A 25,135-nucleotide genomic window follows, 5' to 3' on the forward strand; every position below is an offset into this window, starting at 1 on the left:
CCCCATCAAATTCATCCTCAAACATCTTAAGAAGTGCCTCCTCAATCATACCGCTCTGGTCTGGTGTAAACCATCTAACTATTATGGGGTCCATCTGACCCAGATACTGTTTCTAAGTCTCAGATATCTGAAAATTTCCCTCCTGCATCATTTCTCCAGCCATATTCATTTATTTCATGTTCCTACTTCTGGTCTTGATGCATGCGCTGATAATGCAGCTTTGCATTACAGAAATTCATGATGTGGACCACTTTAAAGGAATATAACCCCACCACACCCTCCCCCCTCAACCTTCATAATGCAGGGCATGCCTACACAAAACTGGGCAGCTCTCCAGTGCTGCTACTATCTTTCATGTCCGTTACACAATTAAACTTGAAGTTGCAGTATTAATTGTTGCATAATCAATCACTGGTCTCTCAGTTATGATGCAAGGTCATTATTAAAGAGTAAAAGACAAGCATAATCAGTGACATTGGTTTTGTTAAATTCCATTTTCCACCCATCTTAAATTATAATTGGTAACTCTGATTCATAACCCAAACACTGAGTTTTAATATTTAAAATTTGATTGCAATAAAAAGACAGAAGTTTAAAAGCATAATCTAACATATTTATACCATAATCCCTTTTTGATGCACATTTTACACAGTGACCAGAACTAATCAGTGTTTTAGAGCTAAACTTAAGATCTAAGTCACATGTACCAAGTTTGTTTCACAAATCTTTCAAAGGCAATCAGCACCAAGTATTCTCCAAAATGTCATTCTATTCTCCAAAGAACATTGCAACAAAATAATACCCAGCATTAGAAATGAGTGGACTTTGCACTGGGTAAAATGACTCCATGTTTTTTTAAGTGATCTAGGGAGCTAATAGTAGGAGATATTTTAATCAGATGTATATGACACCATCCTAATAATTACTACAAGATTACTCTTGAGGCGTACAGAGTCAAGAGTATGAGAATATGGTAACATAGTCAAACTCTGTCAGATTTCATCCCTGAAGGATATCCATCCGATTGGATCCTATCAAAGTTGTTCAATGATTTTATTTTTCCTAATGTCAGTCTACAAATTCAGTTCTGTGGAATACCTTTTCATTACTTTCATATGTTTGCATGTCAGAAGTTTCAAAAGGTCTTTTGATAAGCTTGACAGTAGAGTCATGATTACAGTTATAGCAGATAGAATCAGGGATATACACCAGAATGTACAGCAAGCTTGTTACAAAAGTTTTGGGTTAAAGGTAATTATTCATAATGCCAAGAGTTGTATGTAGTGTTAAACGAGCATGAATTCAAAAATAACTGCTGCAGTATTAAAGAGATATGGAAAACAATGGAGCTAAATTTCATTACTAGACATTGGGCCAAGGAACACTATGATAAAATGCAAGATATTATTAAACTGGAAAATGAATTTCAATTTGGAGTAGTAGACTTTGACAAAAATAAGGAGGTATATTCTCATTGGGAAGGAACATGAGTAATCTAGAGGAACACAAGCAGCATCTTGGGCCCCAATACACCATTCTCCTCGTGATCAGATGTGCTTCCTCCTGGTGCTCCAATATGCTCCCACAAAGGAGGTGTAGGTCGGTAGGTTAATCAGTCACTTTAATTGTCCCCAGATCATGGTGAAAATTACTGAGGGAATTAGATTGTTCCATGAGGTGCCACAGACCTCATGAGGTGAATGGTAGCTCAGAACAAATAAAGAATGGAAAAGCATCACCATCAATTAATAAGGCCATAAAACTGCCAGGAAATGAAGGCAATGAAGCTAATTTAAAGAGAAACAGAAGTCAAACGTCGAGGTTAAATTCAATTTGAAACATAAAAATGATTAGATCATACCCATAGTTACCATGCAATTTCTTTAAAAAAACTTTCATGAGATGTGGACATCAGTGGTAATTACCCTAAGGTAATTAATTATTTTTTTTATCAACTATCTGCTGAGACCATTTTTAAAAAGTCATCCCCAATGCTGTAGATCTGAAATAACACAGTAACACACAAAATGCTGGAGGAACTCAGCAGATCAACGTGATCACACAGTGTTCAGTCAGGGCAAAGACAGCAAATATCCTTCCCTAAATGACAACAAATGACAAGGTTACTACAAGAATCCTTCATTTATTCAGTTAAGTGAAAGGCTTAAAATTCAGGTCCCTAGATCAATTGACTCTCTGATTAATAGCTCAGACTCTATGCTATCAAAACCTGTTTGTATAAAACTACTAGACACATTAGGGAAGGTGCAAAAATATATTTGCATGTTATACCAGAAGCAATGTATCTAGACTATCACAGACTAAACAATCTGAACCAAATCCATTAGAAGTGGGACAATATCTTTATATTTTGAATTTGAAGGGCTCCAATAGGGTAGATGTAGTTTAAAGCCCAAAATCAATATTAACACCAATAAATCAACAGAAATCAAAAGATACTTAACCTAAAGAGAAGAAAGACCATGAAAAATTGCTAATTATTTGATTTAAACCTGTTAATGTTTTACCTTAATTCATATCAAACACATTCACCCTTCACACTAAAGTAAAAACTTGATTAAAATACAGGGTTTTCAAATTGCTCCAAGACCATACCTCACCTTCTGTAAACTTATTCCAATAGTGCAACTCTCAGATCTCTGCGACTTCCATTTCTAGCCTCTTGGTCACTTCCAATTTTGATCATCCCACTAACGTTCAGAACTCCTTCAGCAGCCCTAGACCAAGGCTCAGGAACTCCTATCCTTGTGTCAAAGATCAATGCTGATGTATCTCTTTTCTTTCCCAGAAGACACTCATTAAAACCAACCTTGCTGTCCAACTAATGCTGCACTTGGCTCAATATCAAATTTTAGGAAGTCTTTTAATGTTAAATGTATTACATAAATAGCCATAGCTTTGAGAATTGCATTGATGCATTTAATGAAATTGAGAAGGTGAATAAGTGCGAAAGAAAAATGAACAGATGGATATACAGTACCAAGTCTTAGATATCTATTATGTAGCTTGGTGCCTATGACTTTTGCAGTGCTGTATTTGAAAGCAGGGAAAAGGAATTCTGCAGATGCTGGAAATTCAAGCAACACACATAAAAGTTGCTGGTGAACGCAGCAGGCCAGGCAGCATCTCTAGGAAGAGGTGCAGTCGACGTTTCAGGCCGAGACCCTTCGTCAGGACTAACTCAGACTTTGAAAGCAGAGAGTGAGTTTGTAAATCTGGTGGGAGCAAATTATGTCAGAGCACCATGGCAGGAGTGTGGGACAGGTGACAGAAGGAGTGCCAGGGGCAGGGGTTGGCGCAGGTGCAGACACACCCAGGCAAGGTCATTTGATTCCAAACAATTGACTTATTGATCACTACAGAACGTTTCTCTGGTATTTCCCTCTCCCTTCTCCTTTTCCCAAACATGATTCCCCTCTCCCTGCCCTCTTCCCACTCTGAGTCCACAATAGAGACCCATATCAAAATCAAACTCATCACACACATCATGAAATTTGTCTTTTTTTCCTTTGTGGAAGCAGTGCAATACAATACATAAAATTCTATGGTACTGCCCAATACTTTTACACAGTATATATGCCTTAGACTTTTACACGGCACTGCATTGTTTTGAGTTAGATAACGACAGGTGGAATGTAAACAGGGCATCCGTTTTTATTATTCAAATCTTATGCAATTTACTATAGTGTAAAACTTGTAAATCCATAATCATGAGGACTTCTACCCTCATTTCTCCGCTTCATAAAAATAAAAATCTCTGCAAGGGTTAAGATGCATGTTCTCCAATGAGAAAACCAGACCAGTTGTCACCACAATAGTTATACTTTCCCTACAGGCTAGTGCCTCACAGCATCTAAATATTTCACATTTTTCATACATTCCTCCTGTCCAAATCAAAGGACGCACGGAAAGTGGTTTTGGTAACCGCTTTATTTTCTTACTTACGAATTCAAAGTCATATTGTAAAAAAAAATCATTTCAAGATGAAATCAGAAACAGAACTCCACTAAATAGACATTGTTAAAAATACATGCTTCAGGAACTCAAAAATGAGAAGTTTCTCTTCAGTCAAAAACCTAACCACTGTTCTTATGGACACCACTAGCCCCGAAACTGATCCCCAAATGTTACTATCGCAATAAATCTGAAAAAAGATCCATTCACATCTCCTACTTCTTTGCAAAGAACTATTTACAGTGCACTTCATTTTTTGTCCAAAATTACATTACAATTTATTTAAGCATCGTGGGGCAAATTTGAACAAAGACATCAGCAAATATGTTAATTATTCGTACCTTGGCAGCCCACGAACTTGCTTTTTCCACCCCCCCCCCCACACACACATAAATAAATCATTCGTGGGTGATGAATACTTGCAACCATAATTCGGATCGGACAAAATTATTTGAGCGCACCCCTCCCCAAAAATATTTACATCAGCAAAAAAAAGCGCAAATTTCGAGTTACCTATTCCGTATGCTTTGGAAAAGATCCAGGCCAGATTAGCGGCTATTTTAGCCCTGGAGGAATCGTACAGCTCCAGCGGTACAACCTCAGCACAGTCAGAGTCGGGCAGCTCCAGCATCTTCCGGCTGTTGCGACCGCTACCATCGCCAGATGCACCGCAGCCAGCGAAATCCACATCCACCATCGCCAAACAGATAAGAATGATTATCCTCCAATTACCAAATAATTATCCAGTATATTTTTCTCTTCTCCCCTCCGTTGCTCAGCAGAATCGACGCATTAATTCACCTCAATGACCGCCTTCCTAAGGACGCGGCCTATGAATGTGATACTCCAATGAATGGGAGTTTATTTTAAAAAACAAAATAAAATGGCAGGCTGAGCCCGCGAAAGTCCAGTCGACTGTGTCATAAAATGCGAGTCATGGTGGCTCAGCCGACACCGGCGGTGGCCGTCCTTTGTGTGCTCGCTCGCTCGCTCGCTCGGCCGGCCGGCCGCCCACCCCTGCTCCGGTCGCCCCGGCGAGCTCGCGTTCGCACTGACAGGCGGCACCGCCGCGGCCGTTGGAGACACCCACCTCCCTCCCTCAACCGGTCCGCAACCGCCACCGCGCATGTGCAGAACGGGGACGCGCTCCTCACCATCGCCCCGACTGCGCGTGCGCCACGCGAAGGGCGCGTCCGCGCTCCCACTGACCCGCGACCCACGAGGGGTTCGAGCGCACGCCACGCTTCACTAAGGAAACGCTCTGCCAATGGCTGCAGTGGAGGGAGATTCGAATCGGCCCATCTTCCGCTTTTAACTTTCTAAACTCTCTTTACGCATAAGTTTCGCTTGCAATAATTGAAAAAGCTCTTTTTTTTCTATAAAAGAACGTCTTGAAATTTATGGAGACACAAAAGACTGTAGATGGTAATATCCCAGTGGCCACACATGTTAATTCCACGTCCCATTCCCATTCTGATATGTCTATCCTCTACTGTCAAGATGAAGCCACACTCAGGTCGGAGGAACAACACCTTATATTCCGTCTGGGTAGCCTCCAACCTGATGGCATGAACATCGACTTCTCCAACTTCCGTTAATGCCCAACCTCCCCTTCGTACCTCATCCGTTATTTATTTATTTATATTATATATTTTTTTCTCTCTCTTTCTTCCTCTGTCCCTCTCATCATACTCCTTGCCCGTCCTCTGGGATTCCCCCCTCCCCCTTTCTTTCTCCCCAGGTCTGCCGTGCCATGATCCTTTCATATCCCTTTTGCCAATCAACTTTCCAGCTCTTAGCTTCATCTCTCCCTCTCCTGTCTTCTCCTATCATTTCAGATCTCCCCCTCCCCCTCTCACTTTCAAATCTCTTACTATCTCTTCTTTCAGTTAGTCCTGACGAAGGGTCTTGGGCCAAAACGTCAACTGTACCTCTTCCAATAGATGCTGCCTGGCCTGCTGCCTTCACCAGCAATTTTATATAAAGAACTAAGGAGAGAAATTAATTAGAAAATAATCAAAATTATACCTAGGGGTACAAATTAACAAACTACTCAAAGGCCAAAAAATACAAATAAACACTGGGGAGTTTATCTTAAGCTTAATGCCTAGCCACACAGACGTGTCTATAGAGAGTACAGCAATGGGCTAAACACACATCCCTGAGGTGCACCAGTGTTGATTGTCAGCGAGGAGGGTATGTTATTAGCAATCCACACAGATTGTGGTCTTCCGGTTAGGAAGTCGAGTATCCAATTGCAAAGGGAGGTACAGAGGCCCAGGTTCTGCAACTTCTCAGTCAAGGTTGTGGGAATGATGGTATTAAATGCTGAGCTATAGTCAATGAACAGCATCCTGACATAGGTGTTTATGTTGTCCAGGTGGTCTAAAGCCGTATGGAAAGCCATTGAGATTACATCTGCCGTTGACCTATTGCAGCGATAGGCAAATTGCAATGGCAGGAGTTCAGTCTAGTCATGACCAACCTCTCAATGCATTTCATCACTATCAATGTGAGTGCTACTAGGCGATAGTCATTAAAGCAGCCCACATTATTCTTCTTAGGCACTGATATAATTGTTGCCTTTTTGAAGCAAGTGGGAACTTCCGCCCGTAGCAGTGAGAGGTTGAAAATGTTCTTGCATATTCCCACTAGTTGGTTGGCACAGGTTTTTAGAGCCTTACCAGGTACTCCATCAGAACCTTCTGCCTTGTGAAGGTTCACTCTCTTTAAAGACAGCCTAACATCGGCCTCTGAGACAGAGATCACAGGGTCATCTGGTGCAGCAGGGATCTTCACAGCTGTAGTTGTGTTCTCCCTTTTAAAGCGTGCATACAAGGCGTTGAGTTCATCTGGTAGTGAAGCATCACTGCCATTCATGCTATTGGGTTTCGCTTTGTAGGAAGTAATGTCTTGCAAACCCTGCCAGAGTTGCTGTGCATCTGATGGCACCTCCAACTTTGTTCAAAATCGTCTCTTCGCCCTTGAAATAGCCCTCCACAAATCATACCTGGTTTTTGGGTAGGGGCCTGGGTCACCAGACTTGAATGCCACAGATCTAGCCTTCAGCAGACGACATACCTCCTGGTTTATCCACGGCTTTTGGTTTGGGAATGTACAGTAAGTCTTTGTAGGCACACACTCATCCTCACAGGATTTAACAAAGTCAGTAACAATTGCAGCATACTCATCCAGGTCTGAAAATGAATCCCTGAATACAGTCCAGTCCACCGATTCAAATCAGTCCTGTAGGCGCTCCTGTGTTTCCCTTGTCCAAACCTTCTTGGTCCTCACTACTGGTGCTGCAGTCTTCAGTCTCTGCCCATACTCAGGGAGTAGAAGTACAGCCAGGTGATCAGACTTCCCGAAGTGAGGGCGTGGAATAGCACGGTAGGCATTCTTGATGGTGGTGTAACAATGGTCCAGTGTGTTGTTTCCTCTGGTATTGCAAGTGATCTGTTGGTGGTAGTTGCTTAGTGATTTTTTTCAGACTGGCCTGGTTAAAATCTCCCAAAACGATGGTGAAGGCGTTAGGGTGCACTGTTTCGTGCATGTTGATCCCATGGCTCAGATCATCTAAAGACAGCTTGACATTGGCCGGAGGTGGAAGGTAAACTGCTACCAAGATGACCCAGAGAACTCTTGTGGTAGGCATAAAGGATGGCACTTAACTGCTGGATATTTCAGGTCTGGTGAGCAGAATTGGGACAGCACTGATATATTTGTGCACCAAGAAGAGCTTATCATGAGGCATACTCCTCCACCTCTGCTTTTGAGAGACTCATAGACTTTATAGGCTTTCATAGACTTTAGTTAGACAATGTATGAGGTACATTGCTATTTTCTGTTCTCTACATCACAAAACACATGAAGACATAAAGTTCAATAAAAATTTTACATGGAAGATGGCAGAACAGACAGTTTTAATTATTGGGAAAGACCCAACAGACTGAAGCTTTATTCTTTTTAAAACAAAAGCTGAAGAGATTACTTAAGAACACTGGAAGTAGAAAGAGTATTCCATTTGCCCTTCATATGCTTTTTACCAAATAATAAGACCATTGTTGATCCTTTACAAAAATGCCACTTTCCTGAACGAACCCAATTTCAATTGATTCCCTCAATAATAAAATTCTATCAATCTCTTTCCTGAATACCCCCACCTATAGAGTCTCCACAGAAAAGAAATTCCTAAGATTAATTAACAGCGTGGTGAAGAAATTTTCTCTAAAGTTTATCCTGAATGGGCAGCCTCTTATTTTGAGAGGGTGAATCCTGTACACCCCAGCCAATGGAAAAATAATCCTCACATCTACGCTGTCAAGGCACATAAGAACGTTGTATGTTTCAATCAGAATGAAATCATTTCCTATTCCAATATACTTGGGCATGGGCCCAATCTGTTTAATCTATCTTTAAACATGAACCTTGATAGCTTCAATGCAGTACTTCTATCAATGTATACCCTTCATTAGGAAGGGAGGTCAGATCTGAGCACAATATTCCAAATGTGGTCTCACAGCAGCACTACATAATTGGACCAAGACATCTCTATTCTTATGAAGACTGCAGATGCTGGAATTTGGAGCAAAAATAAACAGACTGATGGAGGAACTCAGTGTGACAGGCAGCATCCATGGTGGCAAAAGGGTAGTTGACACTTTGGGTTGAGACCATCCATTAGGACTGAGAGTATAAAGGAATATAAAATGGTGGCGGTGGGGGGGGGGTGAATTGTGGAGAGAAGACTGGAAAGTAATTGGTGGCTCCAGATGAAGAGACGTTGGGCATATAGAATCAAGTGGGGGAGGTATTAGTGGAAGGTTGGAGACAATGGTTGGGTGTTGATAAGTATAGGGAACAAAGGGCTGCATACTATACAATCTGATAACCAATGAGGTAACCAGATAAGGGAGGTAGACAGATTAGAACAGTAGGGGGAGTGGGTAAAGAGTAAGGAATCCAGTGGGTTAACAATATGTGTGATAGACAGATGAACTTAAACTGGGTAACAGGAGATGGGGGGTGCGTGTTGGGTTTGGAAAGAAAAGGGTGTGCGGGAGGAGAGAGAAAGGAACAGAGAGAAGGGGTTGTAAGTTTACTTGAAATTGGAGAATTTAATGATTATGCTGTTGTGTTGTTGATGACCCAGGCAGATTATAAATTACTGTTCCTCTAGTTTGTGCCTGGCCTCACCCCGACAATGGAGAAGGCCAAGGACAAACAATCAGCATATGAATGCCAGTTAAAATTGCTTTAAGATAAGACTAAAATATGAAAGCAAGGATGTAATGTTGGGGCTTTATAAGACACTGGTGAGGCCTCACTTGGAGAATTGGAGTAGTTCAGGGTCCTCTCATCTGAGAAAGGATGTACTGTCATTGGAGAGGGTTCAAAGGACGTGCACAACAATGATTCCAGGATTGAAAGGCTTACCAATGTGAGGAGCGTTAGATGGCTCTGGGGGACCTAATTAAAACCTATTGAAAGGCCTAGATAGAGTGGATGTGGAGAGGATGTTTCCTATAATGGGGGAGTCTAGGGTCACCAGAGTGCACAATCTCAGAAGAGAGGCATCCATTCAGAATGGAGATAAAGAGGAATTTCTTTAGCCAGAAGGTGGTGAATCTGTGGAATTCGTTGCCACGTGGCTGTAGAGGTCAGGTCATTGACAGTATTTAAGGCAAAGGTTGATTGGTGTCGCGGCATGAAAGGTTACAGTGAGAAAGCAAGAGAATAGGGTTGAGAGGGATGTGGATCAGCCATGATCAAGAGGCAAAGCAGACTCGATGGGCAAAATGGCTTAATTCTGCTCCAATGTCTTATAGCCTTGTGGCTTGCAAACTAGATCTCAAAATGGTTACCTATTCTGTGATTGGTCTTGAGGTGCATGGGGTGTCCAGGGAGGGATAACATCTCTGGTGAAGGGGTTTGCCATGTCTTATCTGGGGCAGTTCATTCACCTTTGGTCCCCATTGGACAATCAGCTCTCACCTGTGGTGCCAGGTAGCTCTTTGCATGCAACAGTGGCCACACCCCAGAATACTGCTTTGACAGGTGGGCTAAACCAGCAGAGGGTAGCCAATGCGCCTTATACCCCTGTGAGGTAGGGGCATGCCTGTCCTAGGCATCAAAGTCGGCTCCAGTGAACAAGATCTACAATGAGATCCATGGCCAGGAAGGTGGTTCCTCACCTCTCCGTAGAGAGCAAAGGGCATGATAAGGCACCGAGTAGTCATGGTTATCCACTGCAACCAAGGAAGACCACAGTTGTAATGACCACTTGTACCACTGGGCCTGGATATCTGAGGTTGAGAGAGTGGAACTGCCTCAGTGCAACAGTTTTTCCACTTTAAAAACACTCCAGCATGGTTTTCCTTTCATCCTCAGATATGTCAGGCAACACCACCACACCTGGTCTCACCAGTGTAGAGAAGGCCTTATCAAGAATGAAATACATGTGGTTGGAGGTGGTGAATGTGAACCTGCCTTATTTGGAAGGGCTGTTTAGGTCCATGGATGATGGTAATAGGGAAAGTATAGGGATGCATGTTTCACCTTGTATGGTTGCAGGGAGAAGTGCATGGAGAGAGGGAGCAGGCAAATGGTGGGACAGGATGAGCAGTTCCAGGGAGTCACAGAGAGAGTGGTCTCAGTGGAAAGCAGAAACGAGTGTGGAGGGGAAGATATGACTGGTGATGAGATTGCATTGTATTTGACACATTGACAAAGAATTACATGCTGGATGCACAGGCCAGCGGGATCAAAAGTAAGAATTAAGAGAACTCCATCTCTGTTCTGTCTGGGATAAGGTAGACAATTGAGATTGAGATTAAAACAGCAGAGAGGAAGCTATGTTTCTGAAAAAGGAAGACATTTCAGTTGTGCTGGCATAAAGAACTTCTCAAGAAGAGGTGGTGAACAGATGTACCTCCTGAGATGGAGACAGAGAGATTTTGAAAGGGAAGTGATCAGAAATCATCCAAGTGAATTTTAAAGGTGAATGTGGGAAGTTAGCAGTGAAGCTGACAAAATTGATGAGTTCTTCACTGGTGTAGGAGTTGGCACTAATGCAGTCATCAATTAGCAGGGAAAGAGTTGTGGAGCGGTGCCAGGGTAAGTTTGGGCCAAGGACTGCATCACGTAGCCAAAGAAAAGGATGGTGTAGGTTGGGCCCAAATGAGTCTCCATCCCATAGTTAAATCCTTTTGCTGTAAAAATCAACATTCCACTTGTCTTCTGTACTTGCTTGTGAACTTTAAGCGATTCACACATGAAAACATCCAAATGCATCTGTTAAACATGTTTAAAATTCTGAATGAGTTTATTTGTGCATTTATAAAAGAAGTTTTTTTCCCATTCGGAAGATGCCCAAGACTCAGTGTCACACCCAGAAAGAAAATACTGTAAAAATGCTGGAAATATGAAACGTTGAAGGTATACATCAGGTTAGATAACAACTGTGAGGAGAGAAACAGCTGGCATCTCAGGTCAATAACTTTTCATCAGAACTGAGAAAATTCCAAAATCAAACCCGCTTTAAGCTGCAGTTAGTTTCCATGTGCCCTCCAACTCATTATAAACCTTCCCTTTTCCCATAGCTTAAAACTATATTCCATCGAAATGTTCTAAGTTTTAATGGAAGATGATTATACCAAAAATTTTAATTGTATTTCTCCCTCCGGAGATGCTGCCTGTTCTGCTGAGTACTGTTAGCATTTTCTGTTAGAATATCATCAACATACGATAGTCCTAATTAATCCGGTAGATAATTCAGGAGAAGTTTCTTTACCTGGAGGGAGATTAGTAGGATCAACTTGTTGCCACATGTGATTAAAGAATTGATTACAATTTATACACTTTAGGGCAATTTAGACAACTACCTGAGAGAGAAGGGAATAGAAGAATATATTGAGAATTATATGAAGTTGGGCTGAGTTCCTGCACTGTTAATTGTGTCTAATTGATTTTTGACCTTTGTGGAAGTTACGTTTCATTGAATTGAGGAATGTTAACGCTATCAACTTTGATTTTAATATCAAACATGCATTATATCCATCCAAACCAAGAACACTTGAGACCAATGCAATTCTTGGATTTGATTAAGCTTTCAGTCATATGGTAAATATCAGCCATCCACTGGCTGACAACCCAAAGCAAATAACAGGGGTAGAACTATTTTATTGATGTGATCTGGTTACCAGCTTGCAGCAGATGTAGACAATTTGAGAAACTATGATTGGAGAGATTAAATCTGCAGATTAGAGAGGATTTGTAAAGAGGTTTGTGTAAATTTTGAAAACAAGCACTTAGATAGCACAAAGGGTGCAGTTTTACCCTGCGCCTGTTGTAATATGATTGTAAAATTGTTCAGGAAGAATGAGACTATATTACTACACCCAACAGTAGAGGAAATCTGTAATCTACCTCTCAAAATATGGATATATTATAAACACAGGTTATAATTGAAATTAATATGGCTCTGGAATATATGGTGACACTTGCAGGCTGACCCCAGCACACTCGCAGGCAAGTTGTTTGATAATGCAAACTCCATATTTTACTGTATGTTTTAATGTACTGTATATGTGATCTATACATTTGAATCTTGAATCAGTTATTACAGATTTAAAATAATCCTGAACAAATAATTTGATATATGCCAATCTGCACAATGCCTTGTACAAGCCTTAAAAGACCAGTTTTGTGAACAAATATTTTGCATTTGAGGCACGATTGTGAAATTTGTAAATTTTTTAACAATATTTGGAGTGCCAGCCAATGGTATAGTGGTATCTGCACCGGACCTTGAGGTGAGTGGTCCTGGGCTTGAATCCGGCTGGTCCCTTACATGCTTTCCATCCATGCTGGGTTGAGTGTCGAGCTAGCGACTCAGCCTCACTTAAAAAAAACAGACAAATGCTAAAGTAACAGCGAGATTGCTGTCTGATGCGCCACAAGGCACGGGGAGGAACAATAACAACAAAAATATTTGCGGCTAATGCACCTACATTAGTTGATCAGCATTTCCATACATGAATTCCTAAATTATGATGAAAGCTGGTAGCAGAATTTTTTTTGGTCTCTGAAACAACAGTTAATGCTGTTGATTCATGGTGCTCCTGGATTTAAGAAGCACCTCTCTGTATATCCCATTTGCCTTTTATCATCACTGTATCTTTCATTTCCAAAATTGATAAATATTTTCCAGTTAATGATTTCCTTTATGTTATCTTTAAATCACAACACAAGTGGCTGCTGAACAAATAATGTGTGATTTTCATCAATGAGTCATTGTTACTTTCCCCAAACACTCAGTTACACAAATCAGTTGGTTAGGTAATGAGTTATGCAGACCTGATTTTCAATTCTGTCTGTACAGAGTTAGCCAATTCTCCACCTGGGAGCAGGTGGGATGCACTAAGTCACTTTAACACAACGATAACAATGTGTAATAAACAAAATTGGGATTTTAAAAATGTATTTTTGGGGCTTTGCAGAGGTTCTATTGTCGTTCGCCACCCTCTCACAAAAACAATTAGGAATGAACTTCAAATGTGGTGTTAATATTGTATGCACAGATAAAATGTAGATGGGAAATCTTCTCCCCTGGTTTCCAGATTGTTCAGAATGAAGTTCTTGATTTTGCTAATTTTGTGCAAAATATTGTAAAATAAAATTATATTTGCAAAATCGAAATGGCAATGATAGTAATTAGAGCCCCCTAATAGTCTACACGTTAAATAAATTGCAGTTTTGAATTTATCAAACAGTTTTAATTTATCCCATTGATGTAAATTGCCTTGATCAATATGTCATTTAATCAGGATTGATATATCTCCTTTGAAAAGAGATATCTCAATCCTGATGAGGAAATGACCTCATTTTTGCAATTGTTTTTGACTAATTAGTGCCAAAGAACTAATCTGTGACTTTTCTAGTTGCCATGGAAATGGATAACATATGGCACAGTCATTTTCAGAGTCTGTTGGATGTAACACAGGCAGTGACATAAGAGAAACAGTTATGTATACTGGCAATGACATGGAAAGTTAAGCACACAATATAATTCAGGAAATTATATTAGCATCACTCCACCCCCTAAAATTCAGTGTTTTATAACAATATGGCATCACATCTAAGTGACTGCATGGTAAAATGGGAATTAGTGTTAACGCCATTACAGTGCCAATGACCAGAGTTCAATTCCTCTGCTGTCTGTAAGGAGATTGTACATCCTTCCCTTTGACCACATGGGTTTCCTTTGAGTATTCTGGTTTCCTCTTACACTCCAAAGATGTACAAGTTACTGGGTTAATTGGTCACATGTGTGTAATTAGGCAGAGTGGACTTGTTGGGCCAGAAGGGCCTGTTACCGTACTGTATCTCTAATAAGTCCAGTTCTGTTTGATAATTTGCTCCAATATTTTGCTCAAATGAAATTACATCTCTGAATGAGCTCATAGCCCTTAGTGTCCTAAAGTCAATTCTAACTGATAGAACAGAACTCTTTTCTTGGTGATTTTGTATATACGTACTGTACTTTGAAAAAACATTATATGGTTGGTGTGTGAACTTTCAGGGGATTCAGAAAACCAGAACCCTTTCTACTCCTTTCAGCAGCTTGACTTGCTATTAGAGAATAAATGCAATTTGAAAGAATATAAGGAGTTCTTATAGTGACCTGGCCAACATTCCTTCCTCAAATCAATATTGTGAGTATTTTATCCCATTGTTGTTTGTGTCATAATGTTATATATAGAATGACTACTGTCTTTTCCCAAAAAGGAAGCCTTTGTTGTTCCTTTCTGTGTCTTGTGGTGCATCGGGCAGCAATCTTGCCATATCTTTAGCATTTGTCCGCTTTCTACCAGGCTGAGCTGCTAACTCGACACTCAACCCAGCAGATGGAAAGTGTGCAAGGAGGCAGCCGGGTTCGAACTGGGACCATTTGCCTCAGAGTCTGCTGCGGATGCCACTACACCACCGGCTGAGAGGAAGCCTCTGGCACATCAATCTATCTCATTGCCTCAAGAAATCTCTGGAAGATGGAGCTTTTTCCTACCTTCATTTCCCAGATAAGTGAGAAGTAGTCATCTCTGAGGAATGTATTCTGTCTTGACATCAGGCTGCATTGAAAGCAATGAACTGAATTTTGGATAAAGAATTCAATATACATATACTTCTATATTGTACATTTAGTGCAAGTAACTGAGGATGAACATCTGAATCATCTCTTATAATTCTCTTTTACTTCTCCCATGTGCTTCTTTTCAACAAACGCAGCATTACCTAACCAGAAAGTTCATTCCCTCTTCCTCTGTCAATGTTCTCTATTTGGCATCTGAGAAGAGTGTCAGAGGATGGTTCTGAATCATCCTATAATTAGTGCCCCAACATTCCTCAATGGTCTCAGGTCAACAGAGAACAACTTTAAAAACAAAATGTGATTCAGAGTTTTTATTTACGTTCCCCCCCCCCCAAAGAGAACAGCTTTAACGTTCACTCAGAACACAGGACTTTGAGGAAAGATCAGCTGCTGTTAGGAAATAGATTGCTGTAGAAGGAGAATCGAGTCCTATGTTGTATAATTTCTATGATTCTGTAAAGAGTAGTTAATTGTTACTTTCACTGTTGTGAAAGACTTTGACCATGAACTGCCACCTTTCTGTTCAGGGCCTATTGCCTTTTTTAATGCAGCTTGAACTGTTGCAGTTCATGTGCTGAAGGTACTCCTATAATTCATTTTGGGAGCTACTGTATGTAAAACACCTTGATGCAACACTGCTTTGTCCTGGGTGGTATCAAGCCTCTTGAGATTTATTTGTGCTGCATACATCAAAGTAAGTGGAGAGTTTCCAATATACTCTGAGCAGAAAGTATAAAAAAGGCAAGGCTCTTTTATAAAATGCCTAGTAATTGACCTGCTCATGTGACATCATTGTAGCAGGTATAGTTAAATGCAATTTATACTACCTCAGGACATTGATGGAAGACTTAGTGATGGTAATGCTTTTGATTATCAAAGGGAGGTGATTAGATTCCCTTCTGTTGCACACTGCCAAAACCTATTACCTCAGTACCTAATATAACATTTATCTCTCTAAGATTAGATATTGATCACACTTTCCTGGATTTGAGAACAGACTGCTTTATTATAAGAGGAACAGCAAATTGAATGGTACAGTTGACTGTACTTTTTTCCCTCATAGATGTTGCCTGGTCTGCTAAATTCCTCTAGCATTTTGTATGTGAATTCATTTTGATTGGCAGGTGTGAAAGTTATATATAATTCAAAGGAAGCATTGTAGATACATTGTAAATATAAACTTGTCCTTTGATATTCAGTATATAAAATGTCACATAATATTGGGTCAAGCAGGCCTCTTCCTCCGAAAGGATCTCAATATGATGCTTGCTGTGTCTCAATTTGTCGAATAAAAGACTACATCACATCTATCAGCTGCGTCTCTCTGGTGACTTTATTCACATTACAACAATGGTAAATCAGACTAATTTATGTAATCTACTAGAAACCAACCCAGCATCTTGCAAACTTGCTTAGCAGCTGGAAGGCATGTCAGTTTTCTCATACACTGTACCCATCGGGCCTCCTGGGGAAATGTGAGTAGGGAGCACAGAGGGACAGGAGAGTAAGTTTTGATTGACAGACAGACTAGGGACTTCCCAAGCTTCCCTGGTGCATCTCCTTCCTCCTCCTGGAGACACTGGTAGCCAAATCTCTTTAGTAGGAATTTGAAGCTGCTGAGAAAAGGACAGACTCCAGCCCTCAAATTCAGTCTGTGAATCATTCCAAACATGTTGCATTCATCTGGGCACAGCTCAAACAAAATATGCCTGTCTGGAGTACTGGTCTCCATGGTAACACCTAGGAAAATCACATTCTTCGGTTTCTACAATGCCACCATAGGGAACTGAATGACCAGAGAAACTTTGATTAATTAGTGCTTTATTTTTATCACCAGGATTAACAGACCTTAAATTTCAGACTGTTTATTTTTAGTTTGATAGCTTAATACAAAACTGCATTGTAACAAGTTTAATCCTATAGCTAAAATAACTTTGTCCATTTAAATTTTATCAATCGTAGTCTCAGCCTTGGAGAGAAAGATATTCTCCCGTGCTTGGGATTCAGTTGGCCTTCAGATCACTGTGCCCTCATGTAATTATAGCTCACATGTCCTTTGACATTTTGTTCTGGGAAGCAGTCTCTTCGGAGAGCTGCAAGGGTTCTGTGGTCTTCCCTCCAGTGTCTCCCTTTGCTCCAGGTCGTTGCAAGCTGCATTCATTGAAGTTGCCACGTGAGCCTAGGCACTAGTTAAAATGGTCATGCATTTTGGTAGCACCTACTAAAGCACAACTTAAGCTGAGCCAGTTTTGGAGACAATAGGACAAGTGAGTTAATGTTTGAACAAAGTAATAGGTTTTAAGCAGAGTATTAACAGAAGAATAAGAAGGTAACTACAAAGATAGTCTACACAACTAAAGACATAGCTGCCAATTATAAACAAAAAGTCAATTGCAATCCTACTTTTGAATTATAAATATTACAGAGGAGAAAGCTATTTGGCCCATTGTATCCTCATGGCGTTATTAGCCATAACTCTCTGCCCTTTTCCTATTGTGCCTCATCCCATGAAAGGAATGAGACACTGTGATAGATTGCATGCTGAAGTGGTTTTTTTTCATAACTAACCATGACCCATGTAGAACACTGCAGAGCATGTAACTCGCTATTTCATTGAATACAGCTATAATAGCAATCCAGCTATTTTCACTTCATCAAAGAGATCGTAGTAATGAGAGGCTTTAGTTGTAGGCGAGTCCAGAAAAACTAGGGTGTTCCTTAGAAATTAAATCTAAAAAAGCTTTAGGTTGCCCCACCTTGTGTTGTTACTGTGTTGAAAAAGGAAACAAGTGTTCAGTTCTATTTCTAACTTCTCAGATAATGGATGAAGTCCATGCATTCATGCAACAAAACTTGTGGAACATTTAGATTGAGGATAAGTGGCAAGTAAAATGCACAGCATGCAACTGTCAGCTGATGGCCAATATCAACAAGAGGCAATTTAGCCATCAAAAGCTAGGACAGTACATCTATGACTCAGCCAACTCATGAAAGCCCAGTCATATGGTTGTTTTCGGATCCTGGCAACAGTGACTGCACTTCACAAAATCCTTTGGCTGCTAAGTACTTTCGGATATCCTGAGGCTGTAATAGATGCAATATAAAATATTCTCTACCACCTACAAACATAAAGCAAAAAATATCTACACTTTCTCAGGTGAATGCAGCTCACTCAAATCTCCACGTTTCATCCTCGTGGTACTAAGGTGGTTTTTAATTTTCTCATATTCTTTAGATCAGGGAAGATGCTGGCAGATTGAAAGGGAGCAAATGTATCTCCTTTATTTGATAAAAGGTGGGAGATAGCAGTAAATGTTGCCTTAATAATTTCAAAGTCGACGTAGATCACTCCATTCATTGCAATTCACCTACTACAAAATCAGGTCTACAGCTGATGCCATTCCCCTGGTCCTACATTCACCTCTGGAGCATCTGGAAACCTTTGCTAGATTATTGTTTATTTGACTATAGCTCTGCCTTCAATACTGTAACTCCAGCAAACTCATCTCCAAACTCCTAAACCCGGGACTCAACATTTCCCTTTGCAACTGGATCCTTGACTTCCTGACCAACAGAATTCAATCAGTAAGGATAGGAAGCAACACCTCTGCCATGACCATTCTCAACATTGGTGCCCCTCTGTTCCCTAATTTACTACCTATACACTCATGACTGCATGGTAAGATTCTGCTTTAACTCCATCAGCAAGTTGGCAGATTGAGTGGGCTGCACTCAAATAATGATGAGTTGGAGTACAGGAAGGAGATAGAGACCTTAGTGACATGGTGTCATGACAATAACCTTTCCTTGAATGTCAGCAAAAAAAAGTGGTTATTTGCTTCAGGAAGGGGTGGGAGATGCACACGCTCTTGTCTACATCAACAATGATGAGGTCAAGATGATTAAGAGTTTCATGTTCCTAGGAGTGAACATCATCAGTAGTTTGTCCTAGTCCAACCACATGGATGCTATGGTCAAGAAAGTTCACCAGCACCTCTACTTCCTTAGGAGGGTAAAGAAACTTGGTAAGTCTTCTTTGACCCTTACCATTTTTTTTATTGTGCACTATATAAATTATAGCCCAGATGCATCGCAATCTGCTCTGTCCATCACCGTAAGAAACTGCAGAGAGTTGCTCATCTCCTTCTACCTTCGGCCACGAACTTATCAATCACCCCTCGTACAAGAGCCTGAAAGCATGCAGAACCACACTGAAAGAGAGCTCTAGCCCACTGTTAAAAGACTATTGAATGTTTCCCCAGTACAATAAGATGGACTCTTGAACTTATAATCTTCCTTGTTGTGACCCTGCAACTTGTCTGCCCTTATCTGTATTGTAACACTATTGAATTAGAATCAGATTTAATATCAGCGGCTTATGCAATACAATACAGAAAAAAACTGAATTATAGTATATATTTATATTAAATAGTTAAATTAAGTAGTGCAAAAACAGAAATCAAAAGGTAGTGAGGTAGTGTTTGTGGGTTCAATGACCACTCAGAAATTGGACGGCAGAGGGGAAGAAGCTGTTCCTGAATCATTGGGTTTGTGCTTTCAGGCTTCTGTACCTCCTTGTCGGTAACAAAGAGAAGAGGGCATGTCCTGGGTGATGGGAGTCTTTAATGAAGGATGCTACCCTTTTGTGGCACCGCTCCTTGAAGATGTCTTGGATACTATGGAAACGAGTGCTCTTGATGGAGTTGACTAATTTTACAGTTCTCTGCGGCTTACTTTGATCCTGTGCAATAGCAACTCCTCCCCCCACCCCCATATCAGACAATGATGCAGTCAGTCAGAATGCTCTCCAAGACACACTGTTGTGCCTTCTTTGTTGCTGCATCGATATGTTGGGTCCAGGACTGACCCTCAGAGATACTGACACCCAGGAACTTGAAATTACTCACTCTCTCCACTTCTGATCCCTCTGTGAAGATTGGTGTGTGTTCCCTCAACTTGCCCTTCCTGAAGATGGTTCCCTCATCTTACCTTTCCTGAATGTTTCTTGTGCATTGTGATATTCAGTTATTCTGTGGTAACTGAATATACAACTGCAATAAATTGGCCTGTATGGAGAGTATGCAAGACAAGTTTAAAACAAAAATACCTCAGCACATGTGACAATAATAAATCAATATACCAATTTACAGATACCTTACAGGTCTGATAGGGTCAGACCAAATCATGAAATAGTCTCGTGTTAATCTGGGAATGTTCCATATTGGAGTCAATGTTTAACCTGTGGAAATTACTAGGACTCTGGGAGCATCAAGACCAAAGCTCAGAATTTCAGCTGATAATGCATAGGTTCCAAATGGTCGATGTGAGCCCAATGTCAAGTTAGCACAAGTGGCTTGTGCAGCCTCTGGCCTGAAGTCTAAAAAGTATTAGAGTCACCTTACAGGTTTGACTGGGCTGAACAATCTATTCATATTCCAGTGTTCCTTCAAAGTGATGAAATGTGTGTTCAGCAATCAACAAAATAAAGCACGAGTTAGATGCACATCTAACCCTCCCATGGAATTTTATTCACAGGAAACATCAGACGCTTTCATATTTCCCTCTTTCGTAAGAACTCCCTCTTTGCAACCTGATTTCTGTCACATACCTTAACACACCTGTTTTCAGTGAGTCTTTCACAGATCATTCTTGTCTTGTATGAAATATGCCACCTAGTGGCCTGGATTTACAAGACACTGCAAAATCAACAACCACTTGAAGAAGAGATTGGAGCGAAGTCTGCAGATATTATAACCTGAAAACATGTTTAAATCTTATGAAGTACTTCTGAAGAACAGAAACACGAATAATAAGAAAAACCTAGCAAACAGCATGAGATCAAGGTTCCGAGGAAAGTGGCCACAACTGAATAATTAGCAACATTGGCTGAGCAATTAATATTTTCAGTACAAGATAACTACATTTTGTTGAAATGCCATCTTTTACATCTACCTGAGAGCAAAATAAAGGTCTCAATTATTATTTCATCTGAAAATTAACCCCATACCACTCTCCCTCAGCACTGAATGAGAGTGTCAGCCAAGAAGTTTTATGCCAACGCACTAGAATGAGACTTGATCCTACAATCCACTGACTGAAAAAAAGCTACTAATGTGCCAAAGAGAGCACATTCTATTGATTCAATAGAAAGACCAGACCTGTACAGAATATTTCATGTGCTATCTCAAGGGCCCTATGTAGTTGTAGAAAGACATCTGTTGTATTTAGATTGCCTTGTATAATGGTTACCTTCTTGCTATCTTGACCCCTTCCACTGCAATCTTCCTTCCCATCAGGCAGAAGATATACAAGCCAAAAGCATGTACCACAAGGCTCAGGACAGCTTCTATCCCACTGTTATAACACTATTAAAAAGGACCTTTTTGTAATAAGGTGGACTTTTAACCTATAACCCATCTTCTTCTGGCCTTGCAACTTCATTGTCTGTCTACTCTGGACTTTCTCTGTAACTGTAACACTATTCTGAATACTCTTATTGCTTTTCTCTTGTACTACCTTGATGTGCTGATGTGATGAGATGATCCATTTAGATGTTTTTGATTATACCTTGGACATGAGCTATTCAAACCCAGTATCATCAAAATATTGAGCTGATTACACATAGTTATTTCATTCAAACGTTGATTACATTGTAAATAGCTGGGGTCGTAGCACCAATCATGAGGCATCCTTGTAGTCACAGCCTCTCAAGTCAAAATGCCCTTCATTCCTGCTATGTTTTCTATCCATTAGCTAATGTCAGATTATAAGCATCAATGTATTACGTTTTAATGACAAGCTTTTGAAGGCTTCTGAAAGTCCAAATATATTGTATTCATTTTGTTAGATATAACCTTAAAGCATGCTAATAGATTTGCCAAATGTGATTTTCGTTTCATTAAGTCACACCTCTTCTACAAAATCCTTCAGTTAATTTTCAACCGACCTGCTACCATTTCCTTAATAATAGATTTTAATATTTGCCCAAAGAGTGATGTCAATTTAATGGGTTTGTAGTTCCTTATTTTCATTATTCTTTCTGAAATAGTGGAATTACATTTGTTACCTTCCAGTCATGGGATTCTTTCTAGAACATATAACATTTTCGACAACTACTCCCATCCACCATCTCAATCACTGCGTCTTTCAAGATTTTGAAGGGTTTTGTTGCATTTTGTGGATTTAATCGGCTTTCAGCCCCGTTAATATAACCATTTTGTTTTTACTCATGTCAACTTGTTAGTTTCTCATTCACTTCTGATCAGTTGTTCTTCATGACTTCCAGGAGTCCTTTACACATTTTGTGACGAGACGCAGAACGTTTGTTTATCTGCTGTTTCCTGTTGTTAATGTAACTTATTCGGTCTCAGTTCATAAAAGATCTATAATAAATTTTGGTATCATTTGTCTTGCAGACCTAAAAAAAATTAATGCGCATTTTTATATTTTCAGTGTTTTATTCTTGTCTCCTTTATCAATTTCTCAGTCCCACTTTCCAGAAATCAATTTTTTTTCTAATTCTCAGGCGTAATTTTTTTTTTGGAAGTCTTCTCCTTTACTCTAATGTTATCTTTAATATTTAAGTAGTTATAGCTTGATCACTTTTTGTGGATTAAAAGGTTTATACTGTATATTCCCTTTATGGATTAAGTGTTTACATGTTGGTTAGTATCACCATCTTTTAATATAATCTCCCAAACTAACACAGCCAATCTATTTTTCACACATTCTTTGGATTAAAGTGCTGCTTCAGATTGTACTAAATTAATTTTAACCTTTATGTACAATTCCATTGTGTTCTGATCACTCCTCCCTTACACATTGTACAAAACAATATCTAAGATAGCTTGTTCCCTCATTTGATCCTGGACATATTGATGCAGCTAACTCTTGTATACTCTGTGATTTCATCATCCACATTATTACTGTTAATACGGTTTGCCATCTATATGTAAAGTTTTTGTATTACCCTTATTACAGATGACTAATTTCTAAAGCCATGTTGTTCCCCATTTGCCACTCCTGTCCCTAATTACTCAGCTCCACCCAAACTGGTTCTACCTTCCTGATCTCCAAGCAGTGAATAAAGTTCCACAAATCATACAGTTGGTCTCATTTGAATCCAAACAGGGCTTTCTTTTTGGAAGGTGAAATGAGATAGAAGAAATGGCATACTTCTAGTCTTACATAATCCAAAATTCTGCACTTTATTGTGGCATCTAAATCTCAGTAAACAACAGGTCACTAACAGCTGGCCACCAGTGGTTCTGTCCTCAATTATAAATAGCTTTTCATAAACAGCCCATCAAGTGCTGGCTGATTATATCAACACTTTAGGTCTGCCACTATGATAATTACATTTTCAATGTTCATTCTTAGTTGAGATTGGTATGCAGTAACCTAAAGATTATAGACCCTGAGACAGAGGAGCAGAGTTAGGCCACTTGGCCCATAACGTCTGCTCTGCCATTCAATCATGGCTGATTCTTTTCTCCCCCCAACCTCAACCTCATTCCCCGGCCTTCTCCCTATAACCTTTGATCCCATGTCCAATCAAGAACCTATCAATCTCTGCCTTGAATACACCCAATGACCTGGCCTCCACAGCTGCATGTGGTAACAGATACCAAATTCACTACTACCCTCTGGCTAAAGAAATTTCTGTGCATCTGTCTTAAATGCAGACCCTCTATCCTGAGGCAGTGCCCTCTTGTCCTAGACTTACCCACCATGGGAAACATCCTTTCCACATCTACCTTGTCTAGGCTTTTCAACACTTGAAAGGTTTCAGAGATCCCCCTCTCATCCTTCTGAAGTCCAGCAAGTACAGATCCCAGAGCCATCAAATGTACCTCATATGATAACACTTTAATCCCTGGAATCATCCTCGTGAACCTCCTCTGAACCCTCTCCAATGCCAGCACATCTTTTCTTAGATGAAGAGCCCAAAACTGTTCATAATACTCAAGGTGAGGCCTCTCCTTGAAGACCTCTTGAAATGAATGCTAACATTGCTTTTGTCTTCCTCACCACCGGCTCAACCTGCAAGTTAACCTTCAGGATGTTCTGCACAAGGACTCCCAAGTCCCTCTGCATCTCAGATTTTTGGATTTTCTCCCCATTTAGAAAATAGTGTGCATATTTATTTCTTCTAACAAAGCATTTTCCAACATTGTATTTCATTTGCCACTTTCTTGGCTATTCTAATCTATGTAAGTCCTTCTGCAGCCTGTTTCCTCAACGCTACCTGCTCCTCCACCAACCTTCATATCATCTGCAAACTTGGCAACAAAGCCATCTATTCCATCATCTAAATCATTTATATACAGCATAAAAAGCGGTCCTAACATCGATCCCTGTGGAACACCACTAGTCACTGGCAGCCAACTCGCTGCCTCTTACCAATCAGCCAATGCTCTAACCATGTTAGTAACTTTCCTGTAATACCATGGGCTCTTAACTTGGTAAGCAGTCTCATGTGTGGCACCTTGTCAAAGACCTTCTGGAAGTCCAAATATACAACATACACTGCATTCCCTTTATCTATCCTACTTGTAATCTCCTCAAAGAATTCCAACAGGGTTGTCAGGCAAGATTTTCCCTTAAAGAAACCATGCTGACTTTGCCCTATCTTGCCCTGTGTCACCAAGTACTCCATAACCTCATCCTTAACAATTGACTCCAACACCTTCCTAATCATTGAGGTCAGGCTAACTGGTCTATAATTTCCTTTCTGCTACCTTCCTTCTTTCTTAAAGAGTAGAGTGACAATTGTAATTTTCCAGTCCTCTGACACCATGCCAGAGTCCAATTATTTTTGAAAGATCATTGCTAATGCTTCCAATCTCTAACGTCAACTCTTTCAGAACCCTAGGGTGGAGTTCATCTGGTCTGGGTGACTTAAATACCCTTCAGTCTTTCAGCTTTTTGAGTAGCTTCTTCCTTGTAATATCTGCACTCATACACTACATCTGGCACACTGCTAGTATCTTCCAGTGATGACTGATGCAA

The 25,135-nt window shown here is 40.2% G+C and overlaps 1 protein-coding gene across 2 annotated transcripts in view; it reads right to left on the reverse strand.

Moving 5' to 3' along the window:
- Nucleotides 1–5,070, reverse strand: part of camsap1b (calmodulin regulated spectrin-associated protein 1b) — a 103,614-nt gene extending 98,544 nt beyond the window's left edge. For both annotated transcript variants that reach the window (XM_072240271.1, XM_072240270.1), the window contains exon 1: nucleotides 4,489–5,070. In XM_072240271.1, coding sequence (XP_072096372.1) covers nucleotides 4,489–4,672 — 184 coding nt within the window. In that variant the 5' untranslated portion in view covers nucleotides 4,673–5,070. The remainder of the gene's footprint in view (nucleotides 1–4,488) is intronic.
- Nucleotides 5,071–25,135: the final 20,065 nt, after the last annotated feature.

This window comes from Mobula birostris, chromosome 22 (genome assembly GCF_030028105.1).
Source record: "Mobula birostris isolate sMobBir1 chromosome 22, sMobBir1.hap1, whole genome shotgun sequence".
Lineage (NCBI taxonomy): Eukaryota > Metazoa > Chordata > Chondrichthyes > Myliobatiformes > Myliobatidae > Mobula > Mobula birostris.